General features: G+C 40.1%; 2 protein-coding genes across 2 annotated transcripts; both read right to left on the minus strand.

Moving 5' to 3' along the window:
• Positions 1-6,344: 6,344 nt before the first annotated feature.
• On the minus strand, positions 6,345-12,177 carry LOC141790585 (uncharacterized). Its single transcript, XM_074670573.1, has 2 exons — positions 11,898-12,177; positions 6,345-9,293 (listed from the first exon to the last, which is right to left on the minus strand). Exons 1-2 carry the CDS (start codon positions 12,064-12,066, stop codon positions 8,053-8,055), a joined length of 1,410 nt encoding a protein of 469 aa, XP_074526674.1. The 5' UTR covers positions 12,067-12,177; the 3' UTR covers positions 6,345-8,052.
• Positions 12,178-20,445: 8,268 nt separating this feature from the next.
• On the minus strand, positions 20,446-27,472 carry LOC141790953 (uncharacterized). The gene is made up of 3 exons (XM_074671122.1): positions 27,372-27,472; positions 27,056-27,206; positions 20,446-22,534 (listed from the first exon to the last, which is right to left on the minus strand). The coding sequence occupies exons 1-3, from the start codon at positions 27,393-27,395 to the stop codon at positions 20,580-20,582; spliced, it is 2,130 nt and encodes a 709-aa protein (XP_074527223.1). The 5' UTR covers positions 27,396-27,472; the 3' UTR covers positions 20,446-20,579.
• Positions 27,473-27,580: the final 108 nt, after the last annotated feature.

Raw genomic sequence — 27,580 nt, forward strand, 5'->3', positions numbered from 1 at the left:
TTTTACCGGGAAATGGTCTGCAGAGCAGTTACCGTAGTGCACTTACCAAAGGCACACAACAGATTTGAGAACTCAGTCCACACACAGGGCGCACGGTATTAAAGGGCGCACAGTCGATTTTTTTTTAGAAAATTTTAGGCTTTTAAGTGCGCCTTATAGTGCAAAAAATATGGTAAAGTTAGCAGCCTGGCTCACCTTCAAGACAGCAGCACCGTGGTGGCAGCACCCGGTTTTGTTTCTGCTATGTCAAGTCACGGTACTGATATATTACGTTAACCCTGTAGGCAGCATAAACCAGGCAGCAGCGACCACAGCTGTGCTAACATCGCAGACCACCCCGTTCACAATCGCCAGGCAAATGAAGATGACAGCAGGAAAAGTGTAGGAATGCCATAGGGTCGTCACAAAGTTCATTGTGAAGGATCTCCAGCCATTTGCTACTGTCAATTCCAAGTGGTTTAGGTAAATAGTTAATAGTAAGTCCACTTGAAGTTAGCGTGAGCCTGTCAGCTGTCTTAATATTAACTAAATGTGTGTTGCTTTTTTCGTGATGATGTTAGGGAGATGACCAGAGCCCTTAACCCAGGTTACACCCCCTCTTCCAGAGAAGTGTTGTCAGGCACCCTCCTATCAGCTTGGTAAGAAATGGTATGGAAACGCGTTGGAACAGAGCTTCACCTTGCGTGAAACAGCGCAAGGAGAAATGTGAACGCTGCAATGTACATATGACACCCCATAAGGCTATATAGTCAAGGTATAGACCTGATTTAGATGGCCAGCCACCCCTATACAGTGGTAGGGAGAACACTGTCATTGCTAAGTTGCCATAGAATATTGTTGGCAATGTTTAACAGAGATGTATGAAGCACTTTAAAAATAAACAAGAACTGTTGTTCTGAAATGCTGTGTCCATCCATAGTTGTCCTCCTAGTTGACAAGTAGTTTTGCAGTATTTTTTGTTCAGTATCGTCAGAATATAATTATCGGGAAATTTGAAAAAATAATCAAGATATATCTATTTGCCCATATCGCCCACCTCTACTGAGAAGCATTTGTAATGCATGATTGAAGCTTCATTATTAGCTTGTGACAATAAAAAAAGGTTAAATCTTTTAAAATCTTGTTAAGTCTTTATTGTTTACACAAAATTGCGTGTTGTAGTATCGATAACAGTATCGATAAGTATCGATACCAATAAGGAATATCTGTATCTGTATCATCACATATCATATATCATATATAACATACTATGCATGTTTTTTACATTAGATTTTAAGAATGTATTGTCATTACACAACCATTTACATCAGCAATCACTGGTAATGAAATTCTTATATCCCGGCGGCCCAAACAATGCTAAAAAAAAATAAAATAAAAAAAATCACAGCAATAGAGAATTAAGAAATAAAAAAATGAAAGAATAAGACAAACAAGAGTTATAAAACAATTAGACCATTTCCACTGTAATCATGAGAGGGGCTCGGGTGGCCGCCGGGCTTTTTGCATTCATGAAATGGTTCAGAAACACAGGAGGGATGTCACCACAGCTTATTCACGTGTTTGAGACTGACTTTACCAAACACTTTTACTTTATTTCTGGTTTCTGATTTAAGTGAGGTTAAAAGTACCTAATGCACAGTCATGCGCGCTTTGCACACACACACTTTCACATATATACTTTTCTAGCTCCAAAACAATATGTCATGTATATCATATACGTGGTACAGGCTTTGGGCATATAGCATGACATAATACATGGGGGAGAGTTGCTCTTTGCAAAGCCCAAGACCCCAATCAGTATATGAGAACATGTAAAAGTACATGTGTGTATGAGGGACAGAGAGAAAAAGATTATGAGAGCGGCAGTGTGTGTGTGTGTGTGTGTGTGTGTGTGTGTGTGTGTGTGTGTGTGTGTGTGTGTGTGTGTGTGTGTGTATGTGTGTGTGTTTGTGAGTTGGCTGTTTAGGCATAAAAAACAAACACGTGTTTCTCTGTCCCTCAATGACCTAAACAATCAGTATGCTGAAAATGAATGACTATAGATATGTCTGATCTGAAAATGGTTGAAAGAAGTTCTGAAAAGCCTGGGCTGAACTGCTAATGCAGAATGCTGAGTTAGCCTGCCATGAACTCTTGAGTGAAAGCAAATGAATGGATGAATCAATGGAATGGATAAATGAATTTAAAGTTGAAATGGCTGCATCTACTCAAAAAATAAAAGAATGAATCAAATTTTAAAGAACATTTATGGAAAAAATGACCGGGCTGAGGGGAAATTAAAGTCAGGTCTCTGAAATGCTGTTAAAGTGTCATGCTTTGTGTCCTATGTGTGAGTTTTTAATTATGTAAGCCTGTCAGCTGAGGCTCATCTGAAGCCAGATGTTGCCATGGTGATCATTGTTTACCAACTGTCATCACAGATCTGGTGAAGTCTGTTGATTCCAGACACATTCTCACTGAAATCAGGGTGTTAAAGTGCCTGCAATCCTAACATGAAAAAATAAAATAAAATGAATGAATGCATGAATCATTGTAATGGATAAATGAATTTAGAAGTCTGAATGGCCGAATGAATTCAAGAATTAAAGGAAGGAATTTAAAATTGAAGAAAAAAATCTAGGGAAAAAAATGAGCTAAATCAGGGAAATGCAAGTCAAATGCTGTTAAAGTGTGATACTTTATGCCCTGTGTGTGTGTTCCATCATGTAAACCTGTCTGCTGAGGCTTACCTGAAGCCAGATGTTGCATTGGTGACCACTGATAGATAAACAAACATACATGTGTCTTTGTTCCTGAATGTTTTGATGAGTTAGTATGAACAGCTGCATGAGATGAAAGGTTGTCATGGTGACCTGCTCATTAGGCTGTAGCTGCAGAACTTTCCCCTGTTACTGTCTGTCTTTAAGACATTTGTGGCAAAGCAAGAGTCCGAATCTCCTGTCACCTTGCCAAACCGTGAGGGCTAGGTGAAAAATGAACACACCATGAGAACCCCAAGACCCTGAGGAAGTTGTCCGTGTTAGTTTCATGTCTGTAGACTCAGAAATAAGGCCGTGATGACAAGGGACAAATGAGTGATGATTCCACTGATCTCTGAAAAAACCCCTCAGGAATTAACATTGAAGTACATGGTGTGCTGGTGCGGACTTTTCCTGATAGTTGGCCATTTTGTGAAAAAGTGCTCTATCCCTTTGCTTTAAAAAACACCTTTTTAGAAGCAGGAAAAGATTACCTCGATTTAAAGTACTTTCTTATTTTTCTACAGTGAATATTTTAGAAGTTATGACAATTTGATCGAGAAAGCTGTTACCTGTCTGCAGTAGCCTCTCTCACTCTAGCTAAAGAAGTTCCACACTCTAGGAGCTGAGGTTTCAGGGCAAAATCTGAAAAATGCAAAAATGGAGTCTGTAAGTGGAAGTATGCCGAAGTTTTAGCATCTCAAAGTTAGTGGAAATTTGGGGGAGGGAGTCCTAGATTCCCATTCATTCCTTATGAGACTTTTTCTGCTGTTTTTCTCGAATAACTCAGCCAAAGATTGGCGTAATAGCAAAAAAAAAAAGTCATAGCACCCCATTCCCGGTCAAACCGCACGTTTTGATGTATAATTTGTGGGGTTGGGCTGTAATATGCTGATTATTGAGAGCTTGGTCTACAAAGTGTGATAGATTTTTATTGCCCTTTACAGAAAACTTGTTGTTTCTGTACAGAGGAAAGTACACATACATGCTTACCAGTTGATGGTTCATGAGATGAACCTTTGAGCAATTTCAGGCAACCAGTTGATCATTGGTTGATCTGATGCTTCAGCCATTTTCATTTGTTAGAGAAAGTCATGATTGACCAGGGAGCAATTTACCAATCCAGACAGATTTAGGAAAAAAAAAGTCTAATGGAATCGTGTGGGGAGATGCTTGATATATTATGATAACTTGTTCAACCTTTTTGCATGTAAAGACTTATGCCTTGAACTAATGACTTAATGTTGTGGGGGGTAAGACTATTCGACAGAGACCCACAATAATCCATTTTGATCAACATGACAAAAGCAACTGATAATGTAGGAAACAGCAGAGAACTGTACATAATCATTTTCATGGATGTCCCAAAGCATCTGCATGTTGTTCAAAGGAATGAGAAACTGCTTTTTGGATGTGCACAAGTGAAACATTGATATGAAGATTGAACAAGTAGTTTTGAGAATTTCATTCTGATCTGAGAAATGAACCAAAGAAACTGAGAAAAACTGTAAATTAATTCAACAATTAAAAAAAAAATTGAAGCGCTGCTTGGGAGCCAAAAGAGCCAGCTCTCTAATAAGAGCCCGAATTCCCATCACTAGTTTGAAGTCAGGAGCACATTGTCCTGTGTGTGTGGGGGTGGGGGGGTCAAAAGAAGATACGGGTATTTAGTGTTAAATCTTTTGTTCTTGGTTGTTGTTTTGCTTGTTTATTTGTATTTGTATTTTTTGTTTGTTTGTTTTTCTTAATCAACAAGCAGTGTCAGAAAAGAAAATGTCCTGTTTTACCTCAGTTTGCACCCTTGGGAGAGCAAACTGAAGTAAATGTATAAGTTTTGCAAATTATACCTCAGTGTTTAACCCTGTTTGTTTGATATTTTACATTATGTAGTAATAAATGATTTTTTTTTTATATTTATTGTAAATACTTAAAATGTTGTTTTATATTTTAATTTTACAGTGAACAGAATAAAAGGTTGAGCACCAGCCAGACTCTTCACTGTGTTATTTGATGCCAAGGGCAGCTACACTGCTGGAAAAACAAAGTTTTATCGATTTATGCCAACCACTAGGGTATAAATGCAATTTATATTGGACGTTAGCATTAAGCTAGTGCCAAGTGCTCTGTATGTGATAAATATGATGTTGAATGGATCAAAAATTCATCTCTTGTATGAGAGCATTACACTTGTTTGTGTGTTCAATAATGAAAGTTAAAATTTAGCTTGAAAGCCAAAGTTTTATTGTTGTATGCTCATTGCTAGCATGTCAATGCAGTGTTCTTTTGTACGCTAGTGTATCACTAGGTTTTTATATTGGAGCTCCTAATATACCAAAATAATATATAACCTATATCTAGATACATAAAATGATGAAAGTATGAAATAGGAATCTCTTGTAAGAGAGTTATGTATTAGACCATTATGGGGCTTTAAAGTGATACTCCGGGATGAAACAAGTTGGGTCCTATCACAAGGTTTAGGGCAGAAATTACCCCTACAGCAGTGATTTTGTGCAGCAGAAGACCAGGGCGCACGCACCAAAGAACCCCTCCCTGCTCCTCTGCCGGTTTCCTCTGCACTCAGACGGGGCCATATTTTTCTTGACCAAAAACACAAATAAACGGACTCCCACCGAAAAAAATCTGATATCGGTCAATTTAAAATACATTGCAGTTAACTCAAACTAATAAAAACTAGAAAAGAAAACAAAAACGATAAGTAAACTAAAACTGTATCTTGTGTTCACAAAACTAACTGAAACGAACTAAAATGATAGACAAAATTCCCTTAGTTATAGTTTTTGACAATATTAATAGCCTTTAGGATTTAAATTAATCTGACACATTTTCCCAACCAATTTTACGACAGTCTTAGGCAGTTGTCAGTGCCGCACAGCACCATCATAGCGGCGTATAGGGACGAGCTTGTTTACTACGCTGACTGGCTGTGTGCTGTGCTGCGACAAAACGTAGAGGAGCAATGAATCAGAGCATCTGTAATAGTTTAATTGTTACAGAGTGCAAGTTTTTATTTATTGAAGCTCATATTATATTGTTTTTTTTTATAATTTATGTTTATATTATTTTTATGTAATTTATGTCAACATTATTTTATATGATTTATGCTTATATTTTTTATATTAAGTTTATATTATTTTCATGTGTTTAAGGCAGCAGCCAACATTTCAGTATCAGCATTGACTGAGCAGTGAGCACTATGATGGACTGGAAAATAAACTGTATTACAAAATATTTACTCTGACCTTTTTGAATCCTGCACCTGGTTAATAAGGTATGAAAAAACTAAAACTAAACTAAAACTAAACTGAAACTAAACTGAAACTAAACTAAAACTAAGCCTTGTTGCAAAAATCAAAACTAAATAAAAACTAGAACGCCTGCTCTAAAACTAAGTAAAACTAAACTGTAATGGAAAATAAAATGTCAAAACTAACTAAAACTAAACTATAATGACAAATCCAAAACTATTATAACCTTGTATAGCGCCAGCTACACTGATGTCAGACCAGGCTGACAAATTCACAGCAAAAGGAATTCACTACAATATACTGCATTTCATGAATGATTAGTCAGCTAAGCTAGAGATAGATGGATTCAGAGCCCACAATTTAAATAATTTCAAGTATTTTTTTGTTTAATTTTACATAATTTGGACTTCCAGCTCACAGAAACAGGAATTCAAAAACACTGCAACAACTGGCCAGAAGACCATCATTGATACCCTCCATAGGATGGGTAAGCCACAGAAGTTTATAGCTAAGGACACGGGCTGTACAGAGTGCTGTGTCCAAGCATATCAATGGAAAGTCACGTGGAAGGGCAAAATGTGGCAGGAGAAGATGCACCTGCAAAAGAGATGACCGCAGGCTTCAGTGGAGTCACAGCTTCAAAAACCACCACATTCAGACACATCTGGGAGATAGGCTACAACTGTCGGGTTCCTCGGGTCAAGCCACTTCTAAGCCTGAGCCAACGAAGGAAGCATCTCAACTTGGCCAAGGAGAAGACGGAATGAACTGTTTGCCAGTGGTCAAAGGTCTTCTTTTCCCGTGAAACTAAAGTCAAGGTCCAAGGGTTTGGGGAAGATGGGTGAGAAACAGAATCCAAGCTACTTGAGGTCCAGTGTGAAATATCCACAGTCAGTCATGATTTGGGGTGCAATGTCTGGTGCAGGTGTTGGTAAACTCTGCTTCCTTAAATCCAAGGTCACAGCAACAGTCTACCAGAGTGTTTTAGAGGACTTCATGATTCCTTCTGCTGAGAATTTGTATGGAGAGGCAGATTTCTTCTTCCAGCAGGACCTGGCCCCTGTCCATACCACCAGAAGCACCAAAACCTGGTTTGATACCCGTACCATCACAGTGCTTGACTGGTCAGTCAGCTCGCCTAAACCCCATTAAGAATCTGTGGGAGATTATCAAGAGGAAAATGAGGGGCACCAGACCCAAAAACAAAGAAGAGTTGACAGCAAGCATCAAGGAAGTCTGGGCTTCCATAACTCCCAGGCAAAGCCATGGGCTGATTGCCTCAATGCCACGGCACATGGAGGCAGTGATTAAGGTAAAGGGATTCCCAACCAAGTATTAAAGATTGACATATCGTTTTGAAAGTACCATATTTTCATTGATTTGATATGATCCAATTTTTTTCTTTTTTCTCTGCAAAAACTAGGAAAGATTTCTTCACAGCATTCTTGAATTCCTGCTCCGAGCCTTATGAACTGGAGGCCCAAATTATGTAAAAATGAATTAACACTTAAAATCATTTAAATTGTAGGCCCCGGATCTAATATCTATGAAAGTTTATGTTTTTGAATGGAATTATGGAAATAACTAAACTTTTACATGATATTCTAATTTTTTGTAAAGGGTCTATATTTCAATTACAGGCCAGACTTCAATGAAAATTCCCTCTTTTCAGCTGAAAACCAACCCCCTGAAACCTTTGCAGCTCCCATTTTGTTGTCCTCCTTTCTCTGTCTCTCTCTCAACAGAAACTGCTTTATAAAAGAAGACATTCATATGTATCATGTTTACAGACACAAATTTATTTAATATGCTTTTTACATTCTTTCAATGACTTTCAATAACACATTCTTTATAACACAAAGAAAGTCTACTTCATTCGAAACAGGTGAAGAGGTCTTCCCCCAAAACTGTGTTTTTGACATGTAAAGCTTCAGCTGAAGGGAAAATAAAGAACCACAACCAAACAGCTGAGAAGTGCCCTTCAGAGATGAACAACCGTGTGTTGTCAACTCTACTTTGTAGTTAAATCCTTTCCTGCATTCAGATCAGCTGCTGAAAGGTTTGTTTTTAGTGTGGAGAAGCATATGCCTTTTCAGACTTGCTTTGAGGTTAAGTCCTTTCCCACATTCAAAGCAGCTGAAAGGTTTTTCTTTGGTGTGGACAAACACATGTGCAGTCAGTTTTGCTTTACAGTTAAATCTTTTTCCGCACTCAGAGCAGCTAAAAGGTTTTTCTTTTGAGTGGACTAACATATGTGAAGTCAGATTTCCTTTACGTTTAAATCTTTTTCCACACTCAGAGCAGCTGAAAGGTGTTTCTTTTTTGTGGACAAGTAAATGCCTTTTCAGACACACTTTATGCCTAAATCTTTTCCCACATTCAAAGCAGCTGAAAGGTTTTTCTTCAATATGTACAAACATATGTGTATTCAGATTTGATTTATGGTTAAATCTTTTTCCACACTCAGAGCAGCTGAAAGGTTTTTCTCCAGTATGGTTTAACATATGTGCAGTCAGATTTGCTTTATGGTTAAATCTTTTCCCACACTCAGAGCAGCTGAAAGGTTTTTCTTGAGTATGGACTAACATATGTGAAGTCAGATTTGCGTTATGTTTAAATCTTTTACCACACTCAGAGCAGCTGAAAGGTCTCTTTTCTGTCAGAGAAACCACATGATTGGTTTTATTAGGCTCAGAAGAATTGCACACTTTTACAGTCTCTGCTCTTTTGTTTGAGTCAGATTTAGATATTTGAAGACAGTCTCTGGTCTCCTTCCAGTCATCTGCTTCATTTTCAGACCCTGATCCAGTATCTGATGAGGTTTCAGTCTGAACCTCACTCTCTAAATCCTTTACTGGTTCTGAGCTCCTTGCTGGTTCTGGTCTTTCACAGTCCTTTCCACCAGCTGCTGTTTCCATGTGGTCAGTGAGTCTCTGATGATGCAGTGAAGACTCAGGTTCCTCTTCATCATTTTCACTCTTCATATGGACTGAAGGAAACAGGACCTTGGTATCAGCCTCCTCCAGTCCTTGAAGCTGCTCTCTCCTCTGACCGATCCACACTTCCTCCTGTTCCTCTTTAATGAGTGGGGACTCATTATCCTCCTGTTCCTCTTTAATGAGTGGGGACTCATTATCCTCCTGTTCTTCTTTAATGAGTGGGGACTCATTGTCCTCCTGTTCTTCTTTAATGAGTGGGGACTCATTATCCTCCTGGTCTGGATAGAGGCTCCTCTCCTGCTGCTCAGGGGGAAGCTCCTCTTTCTTCACCATTAGTAGCTGAACATCTGCAGGACACAGTGAACAAATATTGATGAGATATCAGATCATCTTGATGGAAAAGAAAATCTCAGTACAAGTCATTTAGTTCCTTCATTGCCCCACAATAGCGTTCTCATAACCCCATTCTAGGCCATTCTAAAGATCTCGTTGAAACGAGTTTCGAGAATGACCTCCAGGAACCTCGCAACCTCACAGCCCTTTGTGCTCTGATTGGTCGGTTCTATCAGAGGGGCGAAGGGGTCGAGCCAGGGGGCGGTTTTTGAAAATGGCAGTATTTACAAAATCGCCATATTGGATGGGGAAGATCGAGCGAGTTTGCTGTTTGCCAAAACTTCACCGTAAGGCATTGATAGCACTAATAAAATGGCAGTGTAGGATACGTCCTTTTGTATTGACCCCGAATCAGACCCAGACGGTTTTTGCAGCTCAGGAGGAAAAAAATCCACCTGGACACAGATCATCTCAGGACGCTTCAGTGTGGTGAGTCAAACCGGTACTGTAACATGTATAGTTTGTACGTTTATACTCGGCTCTTGGTGGGTGTATCCCTCGGTGGCGGTTGTGTGACTAGCTGACATCACAGAGGAGGAGCTACTTTATCAGATTACTCCAATAAAAAGAAAGGATCCTCATGTCGTCGCGAAGGTCGAAATCTCGCAGCCAAATGGCAGGGACCTATTTTCAGAGGCTTCAAATCCAGTTCAAGGATATCAGAAAAAATACAATATCTCATTTTTTGAAAAATCAGGGGGTTGAAAGGTCTTGTTTTCAAATTTATTATATTATATGTAAGTATTAAATCAGGGAGCAGCATGATATGTCCCCTTTAAGATGGCACATGTTCTGACCTGACACTGTATTCTTAACAATTCTTAAATCACCTCAGCCCCTGGGTCATGTCTGGCAAATTTCTTGGATTTTACAAAAGTCTATAAGTCCCAGTGGCCTTGGTTGAGGTTGGCTTTACATGACTAGCGTCTTTAGCAGCCCGGGTGTCCTCGTATGCTTTCAAAACTCTGTCGAGGCGACGTTTTTCTTTCAGGTGACTGATTAGGTTTGAAGTTTTGAAGCTGCTCCCTTTCCCCCCTCATGGAATTTGCCTGAAATAATTTTCTTATTCAGAAACTCTGAAGAAGTCCCACACAGTCGACTCATTGTTTTCTGATTTTAAGTGTAAACATTCTGTGCTGTGTGCATGTTCTGCTGCATTTAGGGTGTGATGGAAATTCACTGTTCCCACGATCCCACTCCTGACTTGAACAGGACTTTTGATACAAATCACTCACTTAATGACTGACTTAATGGGAGAAAGACTCAGTGAATGTATTCTAGAAACTTACACATGATGTACTTTAAAATGTTTTTCATATTGTTGGTTTTACTACGCAAAAATAAAAGATGTATGGAATTAGATGTTGTATTATATATTGTTTTAATCAGGTCAAATGAAAAATAAAATGAACGCATGAATAAATATTAATTGGCCAGGTAGAAACTATTGATAATCCTGTGGGTCTACATTTTAAAAATGTTCACTGACAGTGAGTCATTTATGTACTGACTGAAATGAACAGAACTGTCAGAAAAAATGTATGTGATTGTTTTAACATTCAGTTTGCAAACTGTAGCTTCATCCCTCTAAATTCTCAGCTCATTTGTCGTCCTCAGTCTGACTGCAGATACAACTAAATGTTCTACTGTGACTCATATTGTTAAATTCTGATTCACAGGCAGAGCTGCAGATAAGTAGTGAAGGATTGGGTAAACAAATCTTTTAAACAAATTATTTTACTGAACTGATTCTAATGATTCAGTTCACTGAAAAGAACGTTTTGTCCCATCACTAGCTGGGAGAGAATCAGGCATGAATCATATGGGCAGCTTAGCAAACCAAAATAAGTAACTACATTGGTGTTGCAAAAACCTTGTAGATAATTAAAACACCAAAACATTGTACTAAACAATACAATTGTTCGTTTTAATTAACTTCCATGAAATAAAGAGCAGTTATGTTGCTCCACCTTCACTGAGCGCATGCGCGCTCCCGCGGCCAGGGGAAACACTTTCTGACAGGGATAAGTACATTGGTACGACACCTGTGCTCAAAGACATGTCAGTGTAACGTTAGTAAATCCTGGATTTGTCCTGCCAGTCATCTACCAAGCAGAGCTAACGTAACCTCACTCTTCATTTATTGATAGACTCTCAAGTTTGAACAGACCACTGCAGAATAACTGCTGACTGTGGGTTGGATGGACATTAGCACAAACAGTTTAGCTCCTGTGTTAGCCTTTAGCTCGGACTGTATCCCTGTCACGTTTATCTTTCTTCTGATCTTCTGTCCTTTTTCTGGCTGACAGTTAGGCTCCTGTGTCCACCATCACTACAAAATTAATCATAGAAATCGTGTTTAAATTGAAAAAATTAACGATTAAAAGAACAATGGGGGCGCGGGGCTTCGCCGTGTACGTCACGAAGCAGGCCTGAGCCACAGATAGAGTCCTCAGTCCTCAATTAGGTGTTGTTATTTGGTCAGAGCTTAAGTCTATCAACCTTAGCTGCTGACTAGATTCCCCAAAACATTATCACACACATTTCCAGGAACTAACCTGCTCTGTGCAGCTTTATCTCAGGGATTAAACTCACATCCAGTAGTTCTCTTTGGCGCTGCAGCTCCTCTTCGTATCCAGATACTGTTCTTCTTTCCTCCTTGTTTCGGATGACCACAGTAATCAGCCGCCGCTCGAATGAATCGTTGAGATCCTGAAATCTGGACATCTCCTCACACCCAAGAATCAAAGAAAGGAGACAGAAGTAAACAGCGATGCTTTTCTCTGATGAGAGTCGTCTTCTTCTTCTTCTTGCAAAATTTACGGCAGTTTTGACGCTGCTAGGCGTATTACTGCCATCCGCTGGACGAATTAGGTGTCACATTCTGGTCTCATATTCCCACACGCAGTCCTGTGTTTCGCAGGAACTTTAAAATTGCTGCCATAATCTGCTGGTGGTTGTCATGGAGGCTAAATAGAGATTTAACAGAGAATGAATTTAATCCCAAATCTGAAGCTGTTTGAAACAATTCTCTCCTCTCAACACTATATTTGCTGCATTCCATTAAAATATGCTTCACTATTTCAGGGCTCCCACACTCACAAAGTCCTGAACTATGTTTCCCAATTATGTGTAAGTAACTATTTAACCCACAGTGTCCCAGTCTTAATCCACAGATCTTTACTGAATCTTTACAGTTTCCTTGATCGTAACTGATTCTTTTGGTTGAACAGAGAAATAGTGTCCTTCCCCCCTTTTCCCATTCTCTTTTCCATTCATTCTCCCACATTCTTTAATTTTTGCTCTTGCCTCAACTCTCCCCATAGGGATCTTCACATCTCCGTCTCTTTTCTTGAGAGCCACTTTTTCGTTTCCCTGTATTCCTGCATGCCCAGGAACCCAGCAAGACTTAAACTCACTGCCATACTTCACCACTCTGAACAGGACAGACAATATTTCCTGTAATATTTCTGGACCAGCCCGTGATCTACCTCCTCTTAGAGCCATAAGTGCAGCAGCAGAATCTGAACAAACCAGTGCTCTAGCCACTTTAGCATCCGCTATCCACCACAAGGCCCAGAGGATTGCCAGTAGCTCTGCAGTAAACACAGAGGTCTCATTAGAGATTTTATAATTAAATCCATGTCCAAGTTGGTCCACAAATATTCCAAATCCTGCCATACCACTCTCTGGATCCAAAGAGCCATCTGTAAATATTTTAGATAAGAACTGCAAATGAGATCAGATGTTCTACTTTAGGGCCTATCCCTTCACTTGATTTTTGTTTTACAAAGATCTGGTTGACATCTATCTCTTGGATTAACCAGGGTGGCACAGGTGACCAGCACAAATGTTGTGCTATGCTGTCGCTTCTTAGTCCCCGTGATTTTGCCCACTGACTTACGTCATATAGAGATGGTCTGTACCGGACCCTGGGGTCAACATCAAAGGACTCCTGCAATAAGCACCTACGTGGTGAGGATTGAGGGAAGCCATTAATTTTTGCCCAGTGCTGCAGCCCCAGTTTGATGCGCCTTAATTGCAGGGGCATTTCCTCCATTTCCAGGAGCAGAGCAGGGACAGGGGAAGTTTTAAAAGCATCACAGCATAGCCGTAACGCCTTGGCCTGAAGCTCATCTAATTTGTCAAGCACAGACTTAGAAGCTGATCCATAAACGAAACAGCCATAATCGAGAACAGATCTTATCATGGCTTGATAAATCAGCTGCATGGACCCTCTCTCTACCCCCCAATCACACCCTGCTAAGTTTCTCATGACATATATCAGTCTTTCACATTTGGTTATCATTTTTGTTATGTGAGTTGCCCAAGTTGTACGTTCACCAAAACAAACGCCCGAGAATTTAAAGTTTTTAACCCTCTCAAGAGGGGAACCATATAAAGATAAATTGACAGCTGATACCTTTCACTTATAACCAAAAATCATGTGTTTGGACTCAGTGGGGGAGAACCTAAACCTCCATTTCTCTGCCCACACCTCCACACTGTTAGGGGCTCTTTGAATTTGCTTTACAGTAAAGTATACATTTATTCTTCTTCTCCAAATAGCTCCATCTTCTGCAAATAGAAACTGCCCAAATCCTCTCCCAACACTCATAAATATATCATTTATCATTATATTAAATAAAACAGGACTAATCACACTTCCTTGCGGGGTGCCATTAACTATCTTAACGATCTCTGAGGATTTACCACCCACCCGCACTTGAATTGTTCTATGCATTAAAAAATCCTTGATCCAATTATACATTCGTCCTCTCACTACCAAATCAAATATCTTAATCATAAGTCCTTCCTTCCTCAGGGAATCATATGCCCTCTCAATATCCAAAAACACTCCTACAACTACTTCTTTGTTATTGAACGCTGCTTTGATGTCATGATCTAATACTGCCACAGACTCCATTGTTGATCTTTCATTTCTGAATCCATTTTGAGACTTCACAAGCAGCCCTTTGCTTTCCAAAAAATATACTAACCTGTTGGTAACCATTCGTTCCATGATTTTACAGAGCACTGATGTTAAAGCTATAGGTCGATAAGACTCTGGATCTGATGCTTCTTTGCCTGGTATAAGAATGGGAATAGTGATTGCATGTTTCCACTCATATGCTAGATACCTCTCTGCCCACACAAAGTTGAAGAAAGATCATATTTCCTCTAGAACACAATAATCAAGATGTTTAAACAATTCATAAGACAGCCCATCTCTCCCAGGAGCGTTGTTAGCTCCTGAGCTAATGGCTTCCCTCAATTCCTTCATGTTGAAAAACAAGTTAATTGGATTATCGGTCTCTAAATTGTTTTCCAGTTTCCACTTATTGATCAGAAACAAATCTGATTCAGTTCCTTGATTCTTAGATTTGTGGAATGCTTGAAAAACATTTACCAACATATCAGCCTTTTCTTGATTGGATACTGCCTCCATCCCCCTTTCTGTAAAACTGGGATTGAGCTTTTTTTATAGGTTCCAGACATTTTTCGTGTCAGTGTTTCACTGAACATCCACCAGGTGCGTAGTTTGGCATTTTTTATAACTCTCCTTGCCACTGCTCCTAACCTCTTATACTCCACAGCGAAACACAGCATTGGATACTTCCTTAAGTTTCCATGTGCTTTATTTCTGTTCCTAACTTGTGGAATTTACCCCTGTGGGACTGATAAAGGTATATCTTAACAACAGCATTACATTCTTGATTCCACCACAGAACCAACTTATTTGTTTTGAAATTCTGGCTGAGAGGAATAGAGGCTTGAGTGGCCTTGTGGGTCATCGAGCCAAGTGATTTATTCCACTCATCAATGGAGCCATCAGAATTGATTTCTCCTATTAACTTACTTGTTTCCCTCTGAAAATCATCCCATTTAGCAGAAGAAAATTTATATCTAGGCACATTAACTTCCAATTCTATGCTCAGTTTTTGACCAAACCTACAGAGAATTGGGAAATGATCACTACCCAGAGTACCTGTCAAGGACATCCCGCTCTCCAGCTCTGGCCAAGTTTGAAGAAGCAAAGGAAAGGTCAGTACGACTAGTCTTATTTCTACTCATGTCAAACCTGGTCGTCCTTCCATCATTAATGTCTACCAAACTAAATTTTTACAAAAACTCTTCAATAACTCTTCCATTGCTGTCTTTGTTATCACTGCCCCATAGGGGATTATGGGAGTTGACGTCCCTGGCCCAGATAACAGGATCATTAACACATCCCATTATTTTATCAAGTTCATGCACACTCAACTGTTTACAAGGATTAAAGAAATTAATAACTGTTATAGCTCTATTGCCTGTCCACACATACACACATACACACTCTAAATCAGTGTTCATAACAATTCTCTCATACTGAATTCCTGATCTAATAAACGTTGCACAGCCCCCACCTGATCTATCAGCCCTGTCCATTCTCAGACACACAGCCTGGAATAACAAAGTCAAGGCAGGGCTTTAGCCACGTCTCCTGAACACATATCAATTCTGGTTTTACCTTAAATTCATCAACAAATCTTTTTAATTCTTGACCATTAGCAATCAAACTCCAGGCATTCCTCTGAAAGCCGTAAAACATGAAGACGCTGATCCACAGCATCATTGCTCTCGATCTGCTTCTCCATACTATCAGTCCTTGCCATCTGAGAGCTTCCAAGATGCTGTTTCTCTGTCATGTATTCATGAAGCTTTTCTGGGGATTACTGACTTAAGCCAAGCAAACATTCAGTTGCCCCAACTACAATTTTAATCACATCAGATCTCCTCCCAACTGATTTTGCTCCGACCAAAACATCTATTACAAAAGCCAGAAAAGCATCCCTGCCCAGAACCAGCATATCTGGGGACATCACTGGCAGGGCTGGGAAAGCCTGCTGGCTCCTCAACACTGTGCTGCTCATCTTTATGTTTTGAGCTCCAAACTCTCCAGTGCCCTGTTTGACATCCTCCATGTAAGAGACCTTATTTTGATCTCGATTGATCTGGATTTGCTTGGCTTGAATAAAATGTTCACACCCTCGAAATGCTGCCATATGCTTTCCTTTATTTTGATCTTGCCCGCACTTGCACATCTGCGTTTGCCCTGGCAGGAGTTGGCTGTGTGTCCAAACCGTTGACAATTAAAGCAGCACAAATGAGGCCTAATGTACTCTCTCACTCTGCAGGCCATACTTCCCAAATACATCACCTCTGGAAGAACACTTCCAGCAAAAGTTAGCAGCACTGGCGGGTCCATTTCATCTCCCTCCTTCCGTTTAAAGCGCACAACACTGTCCACACTTCCTCCTTTAATGTAGTCCAAGATCTCCTGCTCAGACAACTCAGAGTACACGCCATATATCACACCTTTGGGACCTTTTTTCTTACTGGGAACCACTCTCTCCACTTTTCCCAACGTCTTTTGTATTGTCATATTGCTTTTGATTCATGCAGCAAACTCTGAGAATTCCATTGGACAGAATCTTTGCTTGAAAGCCCTTCCCTATCTGGCTCTCCAAAGCCGTAGTAACTCTCAGGGGGTTTAACTCGCTAAGTCCACTCTCTCCTTGTTTCTGGCCTTTGACTTTAAACAATACAACCAGCTCTTCAGGATTCACAATTCCCGTTTTCCTCAATTTATTTTCTGCTCCTGCCTCCAACATTTCTGGTCTTTCCTTGGATGCTCCTCTCTTTAGACTTTAGACTTCCCCACAATCTGCCACCCACCTCCCTCGACCCTTCCACCCCCTATAGTAATCATAAACTACTTTTCCCCCACCGGTCACACACTCACACTAAACACTTTCACTCACAAACACCTGCAAAAAGTCCCAAACTAACCCTCCTCCTGACCAAGCTTGGAAGGCACGCCGAGGGAAAACCGTTCTGGGCCTGTACAGGCCTTTGTGTTAAGGTTTTGAACCAGGTAGTTGCACAGAACCCAAAAGAAAACAGGAGGCAGCGAAGATGCCGAACAATGATTTTATCAATACTGATGTGAGTGGTGCAGTTCCCAAAATCCAGTGAATAAGTGAGAGCTTTTGGCAGCGTGGAAGACTGGGCAGAGGAGTAGGAAGCACATGGCACCGGAGGAGAGAGGAGCAGAAGCAGGAAGTTAGACGAGCAAACCAACATACACTAACTTACAACTATACTCAAAAAAACGGCAGTGTTACCTCAGTAAGGATGGGAACACTCTGGCGCCTGTCTTCTGCTGCAGCAGTCCTTAAGTGCATCCTCCAAATGCTGGTGATTGCAGGCAGGTGTGCAGGGGAATCAGGTGCAGGTGTGCAGCAGTGAGGGAGGAGCTAGGAGTACAGCCTGACCTGCAGGGGAGTACAGGGTGAGGCCCAGACCGTGGTGAAAGAGATCACCACACGTCGGTCAATACCCCCACACACAATCCCCCCCAATACTCGTTCAGAATCAACAATTACACCAGCAGATAATTCTGCATAAAACAAAGAGACGATACTGAGAATGAAACTTTCAGCCAAACCAGATCAGCTGTCTGCGTCTTCAACCGCGCGCATCGACCCCTGAAGAGAGTTTCAGAAATGGCTGACGGTTAGTGATGTTACGTTTGTGAACACCTTGTTTAAAAATAACGAGTCATCTGGGTGAGTGAACTAAACCGACTCACTTACTGAAAAGATCAGTTCATTTCCCATCTGCCGTTACGCTCTCCCCTCTTCTGTCTTGTGTCTGTCTCTTAAGACTGTAAGAGACATCCTAGTCCCTCCCACCAGAGATGCAGATGATGGAAATGAAGAGAGGAGAGAGGAATCAAGGAGATTTGTTTAAAGCCATCTCCACACCACTGTTGTGTGGTGAAGGAGAGATACAACACGCTGAATGGATTGGAAAACAAACCTCTTGTAAGGAAGTTATGTACATTTGTTTTTGTGGCCAGTGATGAAAATTGATATTCTGTTCCGTCAGCCAGATGTTCTCCTGGAAAACTGGACTTTGAATGAGTTTTATGGCATTTTTTAACCTTGTTTTAACTTTTTAGCTGGATTGGACACATTTTAAACTGGGCCTCAGTTTTCAGCCACCAGAAAAATCATTTCAGGCTGATTTTAGTGCAGAATTACTGTGGCTGGTCACCTCAGCGCCAACAAGACCCAGCAGAATGGGTCTTGAAGCTCTTAACAACTCTAAATGACTGTGTGTGTGTGGGCTGCAAAAAGGACACCTTAGGGTTGGAAGATAAACTTTGCCGTCTGCAAAATGATAACTGTGAAAAGGACAACCTGCTGGAGGGCTTTATATCCATAAACTCGGCTCAGGCGAAAGACATTTCACTCATGCAGGCCACCAGGATCTCCGGCCTGTCGCCCTCAGCTCTGGCACCATACAAATAAAGTTATTGTTATTATTAAATGTTTTGAAAGTACCATATTTTGATTGATTTGATATGATCCTAATTTTTTCTTTTTTTCTCTGCAAAAACTAAGATTTCTTCACAGTATTCTTGAATTCCTGTTCTGAGCCTTGTGAACTGGAAGTACAAATTATGTAAAAATAAACAAATAAATACTTAAGATCATTTAAATTGTAGGCCCTGGATCTATAATCTATGAAAGTCGATGTTTTTGAATAGAATTATGGAAACTACTAAACTTTTACATGATATTCTAATTTTTTGAAAAGGGTCTGTATTTCAATTACAGGCCAAACTTCAATGAAAATCCCTTTTTTCAGCTGAAAACCAACCCCCTGAAACCTTTGCAGCTCCCTTTTTGTTGTCCTCCTTTCTCTGTCTCTCTCACTCAACAGTTGTTTTTGCACCTTAATGTAAAATGAAGGACTCTTGTCTAATATAAGATAGTACACCATGGTACACCAAATTGCTTTATAAAAGAAGACGTTCATATGTATCATGTTTACAGACACAAATTTATTTTAATATGCTTTTTACATTCTTTCAATGACTTTCAATAACACATACTTTATAACTCTGAACACAAAGAAAGTCTACTTCATTCAAATCAGGTGAAGAGGTCTTCCCCCAAACTGTGTGTTGACATGTGAAGCTTCAGCTGAAGGGAAATTAAAGAACCACAACCAAACAGCTGAGAAGTGTTCTTTAGTGATGAACAATCGTGTGTTGTCAACCCTACTTCGTAGTTAAATTCTTCCCTGCATTCAGATCAGCTGCTGACAGGTATTCCTTGGTACTCAACGGTACCAATTTTCTGTACTTTTTTGTGTTTCTGTGGTGAATAATATCAATTTGTTTTGATGACAAAATATTTTTTTTTCAACCTAACAATTATTTGTTTATTTTAATCTTGCAAAGCTGTGTTTATGTCCAGCATGGAAAATTGTCTACTCTTCCGCTCCCTCCCAGTCACAATGATGCATTTAGGTACCTAAACATGGTACCTTTTGGTTTGAAATGAATCTATACTCGGTACTTTTGACAGAATTCGGTCGGTACCTATAAAAGTACCTAATTCAGTACCCATCCCTACATATGCCTTATCAGATTTGCTTTAAGGTAAATCCTTTTCCACATTTAGAGCAGATGAAAGGTTTTTCTTGAATGTGGAAAAACATGTAAAGTGAGACTGTCTTTACATGTATTTCTTTTCCCACACTGTGAGCAGCTAAAGGGTTTTTCTTGAGTTTGGACAAACATATTTTTAGTCAGATGAGCTTCACGCCTAAATCTTTTTACACACAGAGCAGCATAAAGGTTTTTCTTTGGTTTGAACAAGTAGATGCCTTTTCAGAAATACTTTTGGCTTATTCCTTTCCCACATTCAAAGCAGCAAAAAGTTTTTTTTTTTTGGTGTGAACAAACATATGACTTGTCAGCTTTCCTTTATGGCTAAATCCTTTTCCACACTCAATGCAGCTGAAAGGTGATTCTTCAGTGTGGACAAACATACGATCAGTCAGATTTGCTTTGCAGTCCAATCTTTTTCCACACTCAGAGCAGGTAAAAGGTTCTACTTTGGTGTGGACAAGCAAATGCATTTTCAGACTTACTTTTTGCCTAAATGTTTTCCCGAAATCCGAGCAGCTAAAAAATTTTTCTTCAGTGTGGAAAAACATATGTGTTTTCAGATTTGCTTTAAGGTTAAATCCTTTTCCACACTTAGAGCAGCTGAAAGGTTTTTCTTTTATGTGGACCAACATATGTGAAGTCAGACTAGCTTAACGTTTAAATCTTTTACTACACTAAGAGCAGCTGAAAGGTGTTTCTTTGTTGTGGACAAGCATATGACTTTTCAGACTCACTTTATGCCTAAATCTTTTCCCCATTCAAAGGAGCTGAAAGGTTTTTCTTGAGTGTGGACTAACATATGTGTATTGAGATTTGATTTACGGTTAAATCTTTTTTCACACTCAGGGCAGCTGAAAGGTTTTGCTTGAGTGTGAACTAACATATGTGCAGTCAGATTTGCTTCAAGGTTAAATCTTTTTCCACACTCAGAGCAGCTGAAAGGGTTTTCTCCAGTGTGGTTTAACATATGTGCAGTCAGATTTGCTTTATAATTAAATCTTTTCCCACACTCAGAGCAGCTGAAAGGTTTTTCTTGAGTGTGGACCAACATATGTGAAGTCAGATTTGATTTAAAGTTAAATCTTTTTCCACATTCAGAGCAGCTGAAAGGTTTTTCTTGGGTGTGAACTAACATATGTGCAGTCAGACTCACTTTATGGTTGAATCTTTTCCCACATTCAGAGCAGCTAAAAGGTTTTTCTTGAGTGTGGACTAACAAATGACAAGTGAGGCTGTGATGACGACTAAATCTTTTTCCACATTCAGAGCAGCTGAATGGTTTTTCTTGAGTGTGAACTAACATATGTGAAATCAGATTTGCTTCACGGTGAAAACTTTTTCCACATTCAGAGCAGCTGAAAGGTTTTTCTCCAGTGTGGTTTAACAAATGTGAGGTCAGATTTGATTTATAGTTAAATCTTTTCCCACACTCAGAGCAGCTGAAAGGTTTTTCTTGAGTGTGAACTAACATATGAGCAGTCAAATTTGCTTTACTGTTAAATCTTTTTTCACACTCAGAGCAGCTGAAAGGGTTTTCTCCAGTGTGGTTTAACATATGTGCAGTTAGACTTGCTCTATGGTTAAATCTTTTCCCACACTCAGAGCAGCTAAAAGGTTTTTCTTGAGTGTGGACTAACATATGTGAAGTGAGATTGTGTTTACGACTAAATTTTTTTCCACATTCGGAGCAGCCGAAAGGTTTTTCTTGAGTGTGAACAAACATATGTGCAGTCAGACTTTCTTTACGACTAAATTTTTTCCCACACTCAGAGCAGCTGAAAGGTTTTTCTCCAGTGTGGTTTAACATATGTGAAGTCAGATATGCTATACGGCTAAATCTTTTTCCACATTCAGAGCAGTTGAAAGGTTTTTCTCCAGTGTGGCTTAACATATGTGTAGTCTGACTTGCTTTATGTTTAAAGTTTTTTCCACACTCAGAGCAGCTGAAAGGTTTTTCTTTGTTGTGGACCAACATGTGTCTGCCTAAATGTGCTTTAAAAGTGAAAAGTTTTCCACATTCAGAGCAGCTGAAAGGTTTTTCTTTGTTGTGGACCAACATGTGTCTGCCTAAATGTGCTTTAATAGTGAAAAGTTTTCCACATTCAGAGCAGCTGAAAGGTCGTTTTTCAGTCAGAGAAACCACATGATTGGTTTTATCAGGCTCAGAACAATTGTGCGCTTTTACAGTCTTTGCTTTTTTGTTTGTGGCAGATCTTGATATTTGAAGACAGTCTCTGGTCTCCTTCCAATTATCTGCTTCATTTTCAGACCCTGATCCAGTATCTGATGAGGTTTCAGTCTGAACCTCATTCTCTAAATTCTTTTCTGGATCTGAGCTCCTTGCTGGTTCTGGTCTTCCACAGTCCATTTCACCAGCTGCTGTTTCCATGTGGTCAGTGAGTCTCTGATGAAGCAGTGAAGACTCAGGTTCCTCTTCATCATTTTCACTCTTCATATGGACTGAAGGAAACAGGACCTTGGTATCAGCCTCCTCCAGTCCTTGAAGCTGCTCTCTCCTCTGACCGATCCACACTTCCTCCTGTTCCTTTCTAATGAGTGGGGACTCATTATCCTCCTGTTCCTCTTTAATGAGTGGGGACTCATTATCCTCCTGGTCTGGATAGGGGCTCCTCTCCTGCTGCTCAGGGGGAAGCTCCTCTTTCTTCACCATTAGTAGCTGAACATCTGCAGGACACAGTGAACAAATATTGATGAGATATTAGAATATTCATGATGGAAAAGAAAATCTGAAAAAAAACCCAAAAACTTCAGGATCTTTATTTTCAGCTCTGCTGTTAAACTGTAATGACAATCTCATTTACTGGACCAATGATTACAGGAGCCTCCTGCTTGGTGACACTCTGGGCCTCATTCACAAACAGTGCGTACACACAAATTTGTGTCTAAATCGTGCGTACAAATGTTGGACACACAAATCTGTGATTCATCGATATTTTCTTCCTTGAATTTGTTATTACTCTGTGAACAAATATAGAAGCTCCTTAGATCATGTGTACGCTCAAATGATGATGACCAGGGGCCTGTACTACGAAGCTGGATTAGCTCTTAGAGAGATAACTTCCTGGATAAGTTTCAGATTTTCCGTACTATGAATGTGGATCTCTTTTCATCCAGACAAGTTGCCCCGGTAACTGATACTGAACTCCAAACCTGGTCCGGTGCAGGTTAAGTTCCAGGATAAGAGCTCACGGGGTGTGATAGACCGCCCGCTGACCGATCGGTTCTCTCGGGCGGGCAGGAAAGACCGCTCAGTCACCAATTTGTTCAGCTGGAGTAAAGTCCTGAACATGGAATGCCAATCACTCTCAGACAACACAATGTTAAATTCCTTTTCCCATTTCACTTTTATATACTCTGTATTTCTTCCCTGTTGCTTTAATAAAACTCTGTATAGTTTAGAGACAGTTTTTAGAGGAGTTTGCTTATATGCACCTGTCAACACCTCAATCACATCGTTCCCTTCTACTGAGATTTCCTTCTTAATTTCTGTCTCATAAAAGTGTCTTAGTTGAAGGTATCTGTAAAGATCTCTATTTTCTAATCCAAACTCATCTTTTAGCTGTCTAAATGATTTAAAATTTTGGTTGTCTACAAATGTACATATGGCTGTCATTCCTTTGTCTCTCCACTTTTCAAAGGTGTTATCTAATGCTCCTGGTCTGAACTTGGAGGTGTGTGAGGGCCACATTAGCAACTTACTGTCTCCTCTTAAGTTATATTTTTTAACCACATCATGCCATGTTTTAAGTGTTTCTCTCATAATCGAGTTTTCACACTGAGAGTCCATCTGTTCTTTTCCACTTAATCTAGACTGTGGAGGGGCCTGATCCAGGTCCATCTCAATGACCTTCCAACTGGCTTGATAACTCGGACAGCACCAGTATGCTATATATCTTAACTGTGCTGCATAGTAATACTCCCTAAGGCTGGGCAACGCCAGTCCACCATTTTCTTTCTTTAGCTGGAGGGTCTTGAATCTTATCCTTGGCATGGCCCCCGCCCAGATGAACCTGGATATTAGCTTGTCCCATGCTATGAATTGTGAGTCTGGTACTCTAACTGCGAGCGAGAGGAAGAGATATAACAACCTAGGCAAGAGATTCATTTTAACCACCTCTTTTCTTGAAATAAAATAGATTCTTTGTGTTGACCATTTTGCCACGTCTCTTTGAATGTTATCGTTCATTAGTTTGTAGTTTATTTCATAAGTGCTTTTAAGTTCCTGAGTTACTGTCACTCCTAAGTATTTTTCTGACTTTGCATTCCAGTTGAAGTTATATCTCTTCCTTATTTCTTTATTTGGCTTGTAATTGATCATTAAAACCTGAGTTTTAGACATATTTAATTTGTAGCCTGACATAATTCCAAAATCTTCCATTATCTTTACTAATTTAGTAAACGTTGAGTTTGGGTCTTGAAGAAAGGTAATTATATCGTCAGCAAATAGGCCTATTTTGTGTTCATCTCTTGCTATCGTAATACCTGTCAACTCTTCCTCCTGTCTAATTTTTTGAGCAAGTGGCTCTATGAATATTGCAAAGAGGGCAGGACTAGCACAACATCCCTGTCGTGTCCCTCTGTACAATTTAAAAGTGTCTGTCAGGTGTCCATTAATTTGAACTCGGGCTGAGGGGTCTGTATATTGTGCCTTTATGCATTTAATGAATTTATCGTTGAACCCCATCCTCTCTAAAACTTTATACAAAAAATCCCAGCTGACCCTGTCAAATGCTTTTTCAGCGTCTAAGCTGATCAGGGCAGCGCTTGTATGGTGTTTATTAATGTGATCTATGATATGAAGAGTGCGCCTGATGTTATCCTGTGTTTGGCAACCCTTTACAAACCCTGTCTGGTTTTTATGTATCATGTCAGGTAGGAAAAGCTCCAATCTTTTAGTGATAATGGATGTGAACAATTTATAATCGACATTCAAAATAGAAATTGGGCGATATGATTCACAATACTCTTTTTTTCCCCCTCTTTGGGAATGACAGATATCACAGCATCCTTCCAGGATGGAGGGGCTACAGCCTTCTCAAGTTTCCAATTGAATGATTCCAATAATACTGGAGTTAGGACTTCTTTGAACTTTTTGTACCATTCATTTGGCAATCCATCACTCCCAGGACCCTTATTTGTCGCCAGTCTACCTATGGCTTTGTCTAATTCCTCTTTTGTGATAGGGGCAGTCAAATATCTATTTTGCTCTGAGCCTATTTAGGGGAGATCCAGTGAGATCAGGAATTGTTTAATTCTCTCTTCATCAAAGTTCTCAGGCTGTGAATATAAGGTCTCATAGTAGTTTTTAAAGATTCTATGAATTGCTTCTGGTTCATATGTCAATATGTTTGATAGAGGGTCCCTAATCTTATGAACTGAATTTGTTTTTTGTTGTGTTCGAAGACGCCTCGCTAATATTCGTGTTGCCCTCGGGCCTGATTCATAGAAGGTTTGCTTCATGAATCTAATTTTAACTTCTATCTCATCTTTGATTAAGTTTTCTATCTGTTTCCTTGTGTCTTTAATTTGTTTTCCTATGATGTCTTTATTGTCGTTTGTAGGTGGTTGTTTCTCTAGCTTTTCTAGTTCCTTTTCTAAATGATCATATTTTAATCTCCTGATTTTCCTCAAATGAGCTGTTCTTGATATCTACTTCCCTCTCATAACTGCTTTGACCGTGTCCCAGATTATAGTTACTATGAGGCAGCGGGGGCTGGGGGGTACGAGCACAGGAGAGCGAGTGTTGCATCTTCACAGAGAAAGTGTTGGGAGATGTTTCTTGTGGTGGTGTGGTTTTCCCAGAACTGTCTGCTGTAGGGAATGAGCTTGTCTGTGTGTGTAAATGCGCGCACGTGTTTGTGTGTCTGAGAACGCATTGGAGCGAAACTTCACCGTGCGCCAAAGATCACGTGCTCTTTAGTGCACGGTGAAGTTCCACGAGGAGAAATGTGAACCCAACGATGCACAAACGACATCCTGCCATAAAATTAAGATTAAAAACACGAGGCTATTTAGTCTGTTCGATTAAAAAACAAGGTATTGACCTGATTTATGAGAGAGGGAACTCTGAATTACTTCTGCTGTGATTTGGCGCTGCATGGAAAATAAAATTAACTTTTGAGGTGGGCGGGAGCCTCCGTTGCCTCCTGATTACAAATTGTAGCTTCATCCCTCTAAATTCTCAGCTCATTTGCCGTCCTCAGTCTGACTGTAGGTACAACTAAATGATTCACTGTGATTCAGATTGTTAAATTCTGATTCACAGGCAATGCTGCAGAAAAGTACTGAATGATTCGGTGAACAAATCTTTTATACAAATCATATTAATGAACTGATTCTTATGATTCGGTTCACTGAAAAGAACGTTTTGTCCCATCACTCGCTGGGAGAGAATCAGGCATGAATCATACGGGCAGCTTAGCAAACCAAAATAAGTAACTACACTGGTGTTGCAAAACATTATAGAAAATTACAACACCAAAACATTGAACTAAACAATACAATTGTTCGTTTTAATTGACTTATATGAAATAAAGAGCAGTTCTGTTGCTCCGCCCTCACTGAACGCATGCGCGCTCCCGCGGCCAGGGAAACACTTTCTGACAGGGATAAGTACATTGGTACGACACCTGTGCTCTAAGACATGTCAGTGTAACGTTAGTAAATCCTGGTTTTGTCCTGCCAAGCAGAGCTAACGTAACCTCACTCTTCATTTATTGATAGACTCTCAAGTTTGAACAGACCACTGCAGAATAACTGCTGACTGTGGGTTGGATGGACATTAGCACAAACAGTTTAGCTCCTGTGTTAGCCTTTAGCTCGGACTGTATCACTGTCACGTTTATCTTTCTTCTGCTCTTCTGTCCTTTTCCTGTCGGACAGTTGGGCTCCTGTGTCCACCATCACTACAAAATTAATCACAGAAATCGTATTTAAATTGAATAAATTAACGACTAGAAGAACAATGGGGGCTCGTGGTTTCTCCGCGTGTTACAGGCCTGAGCCCCTGATAAAGTCTTCAACATTTTACCAACGGTTTGTATCTTGAGTTCGTGGCCGACGAAAAGAAACGGGTGTGATTTGTGTATGAATTAAATCGTATTAGGTCAGAGCTTACGTCTATCAACCTTAGCTACGGGCTCGATTCTACGAAACATTATATCACACATATTTTCAGGAACTAACCTGCTCTGTGCCGCTCAGGGATTAAAATCACATTCAGTAGTTCTCTTTGGCGCTGCAGCTCCTCTTTGTATCCAGATACTGTTTCTCTTTCTTCCATGTCTCTGGGGCCCACTGCGAATAAATCGTTGAGATCCTGAAATCTGGCCATCTCCTTACACCCCAGATTCAAAGAAGGGAGAGAAAACGAAACGGCGATGTTTTTCTCTGAGGAGAGTTTCAGAAGTGGCTGACGGTTAGTGATGTCACGTTCGTGAACGCTTCGTTCAAAAAGAACGAGTCATCTGGGTGAGCGAGTGAACTAAACCGACTCACTTACTGAAAAGATCCGTTCATGTCTCATCTGCCGTTAGGCTCTCCCCTCTTCTGTCTTGTGTCTGTCTTGCTCTCTCAAGACCATAAGGATGGTCACTCCGGTCAAGCCAGCCCTCACTTGATTTTTCAATGCCTGTATATCCTGGGTATTGAGGTAAAATGGTAGGTCTGACAGAACTGCAAAATAAAACTCACGCCCAACTTCGGCAATCA

This window comes from Halichoeres trimaculatus, unplaced genomic scaffold, assembly GCF_033239565.1.
Source record: "Halichoeres trimaculatus isolate MK-OKI-2021-1 unplaced genomic scaffold, fHalTri1.1 fHalTri1_scaffold_5, whole genome shotgun sequence".
Classification (NCBI taxonomy): domain Eukaryota; kingdom Metazoa; phylum Chordata; class Actinopteri; order Labriformes; family Labridae; genus Halichoeres; species Halichoeres trimaculatus.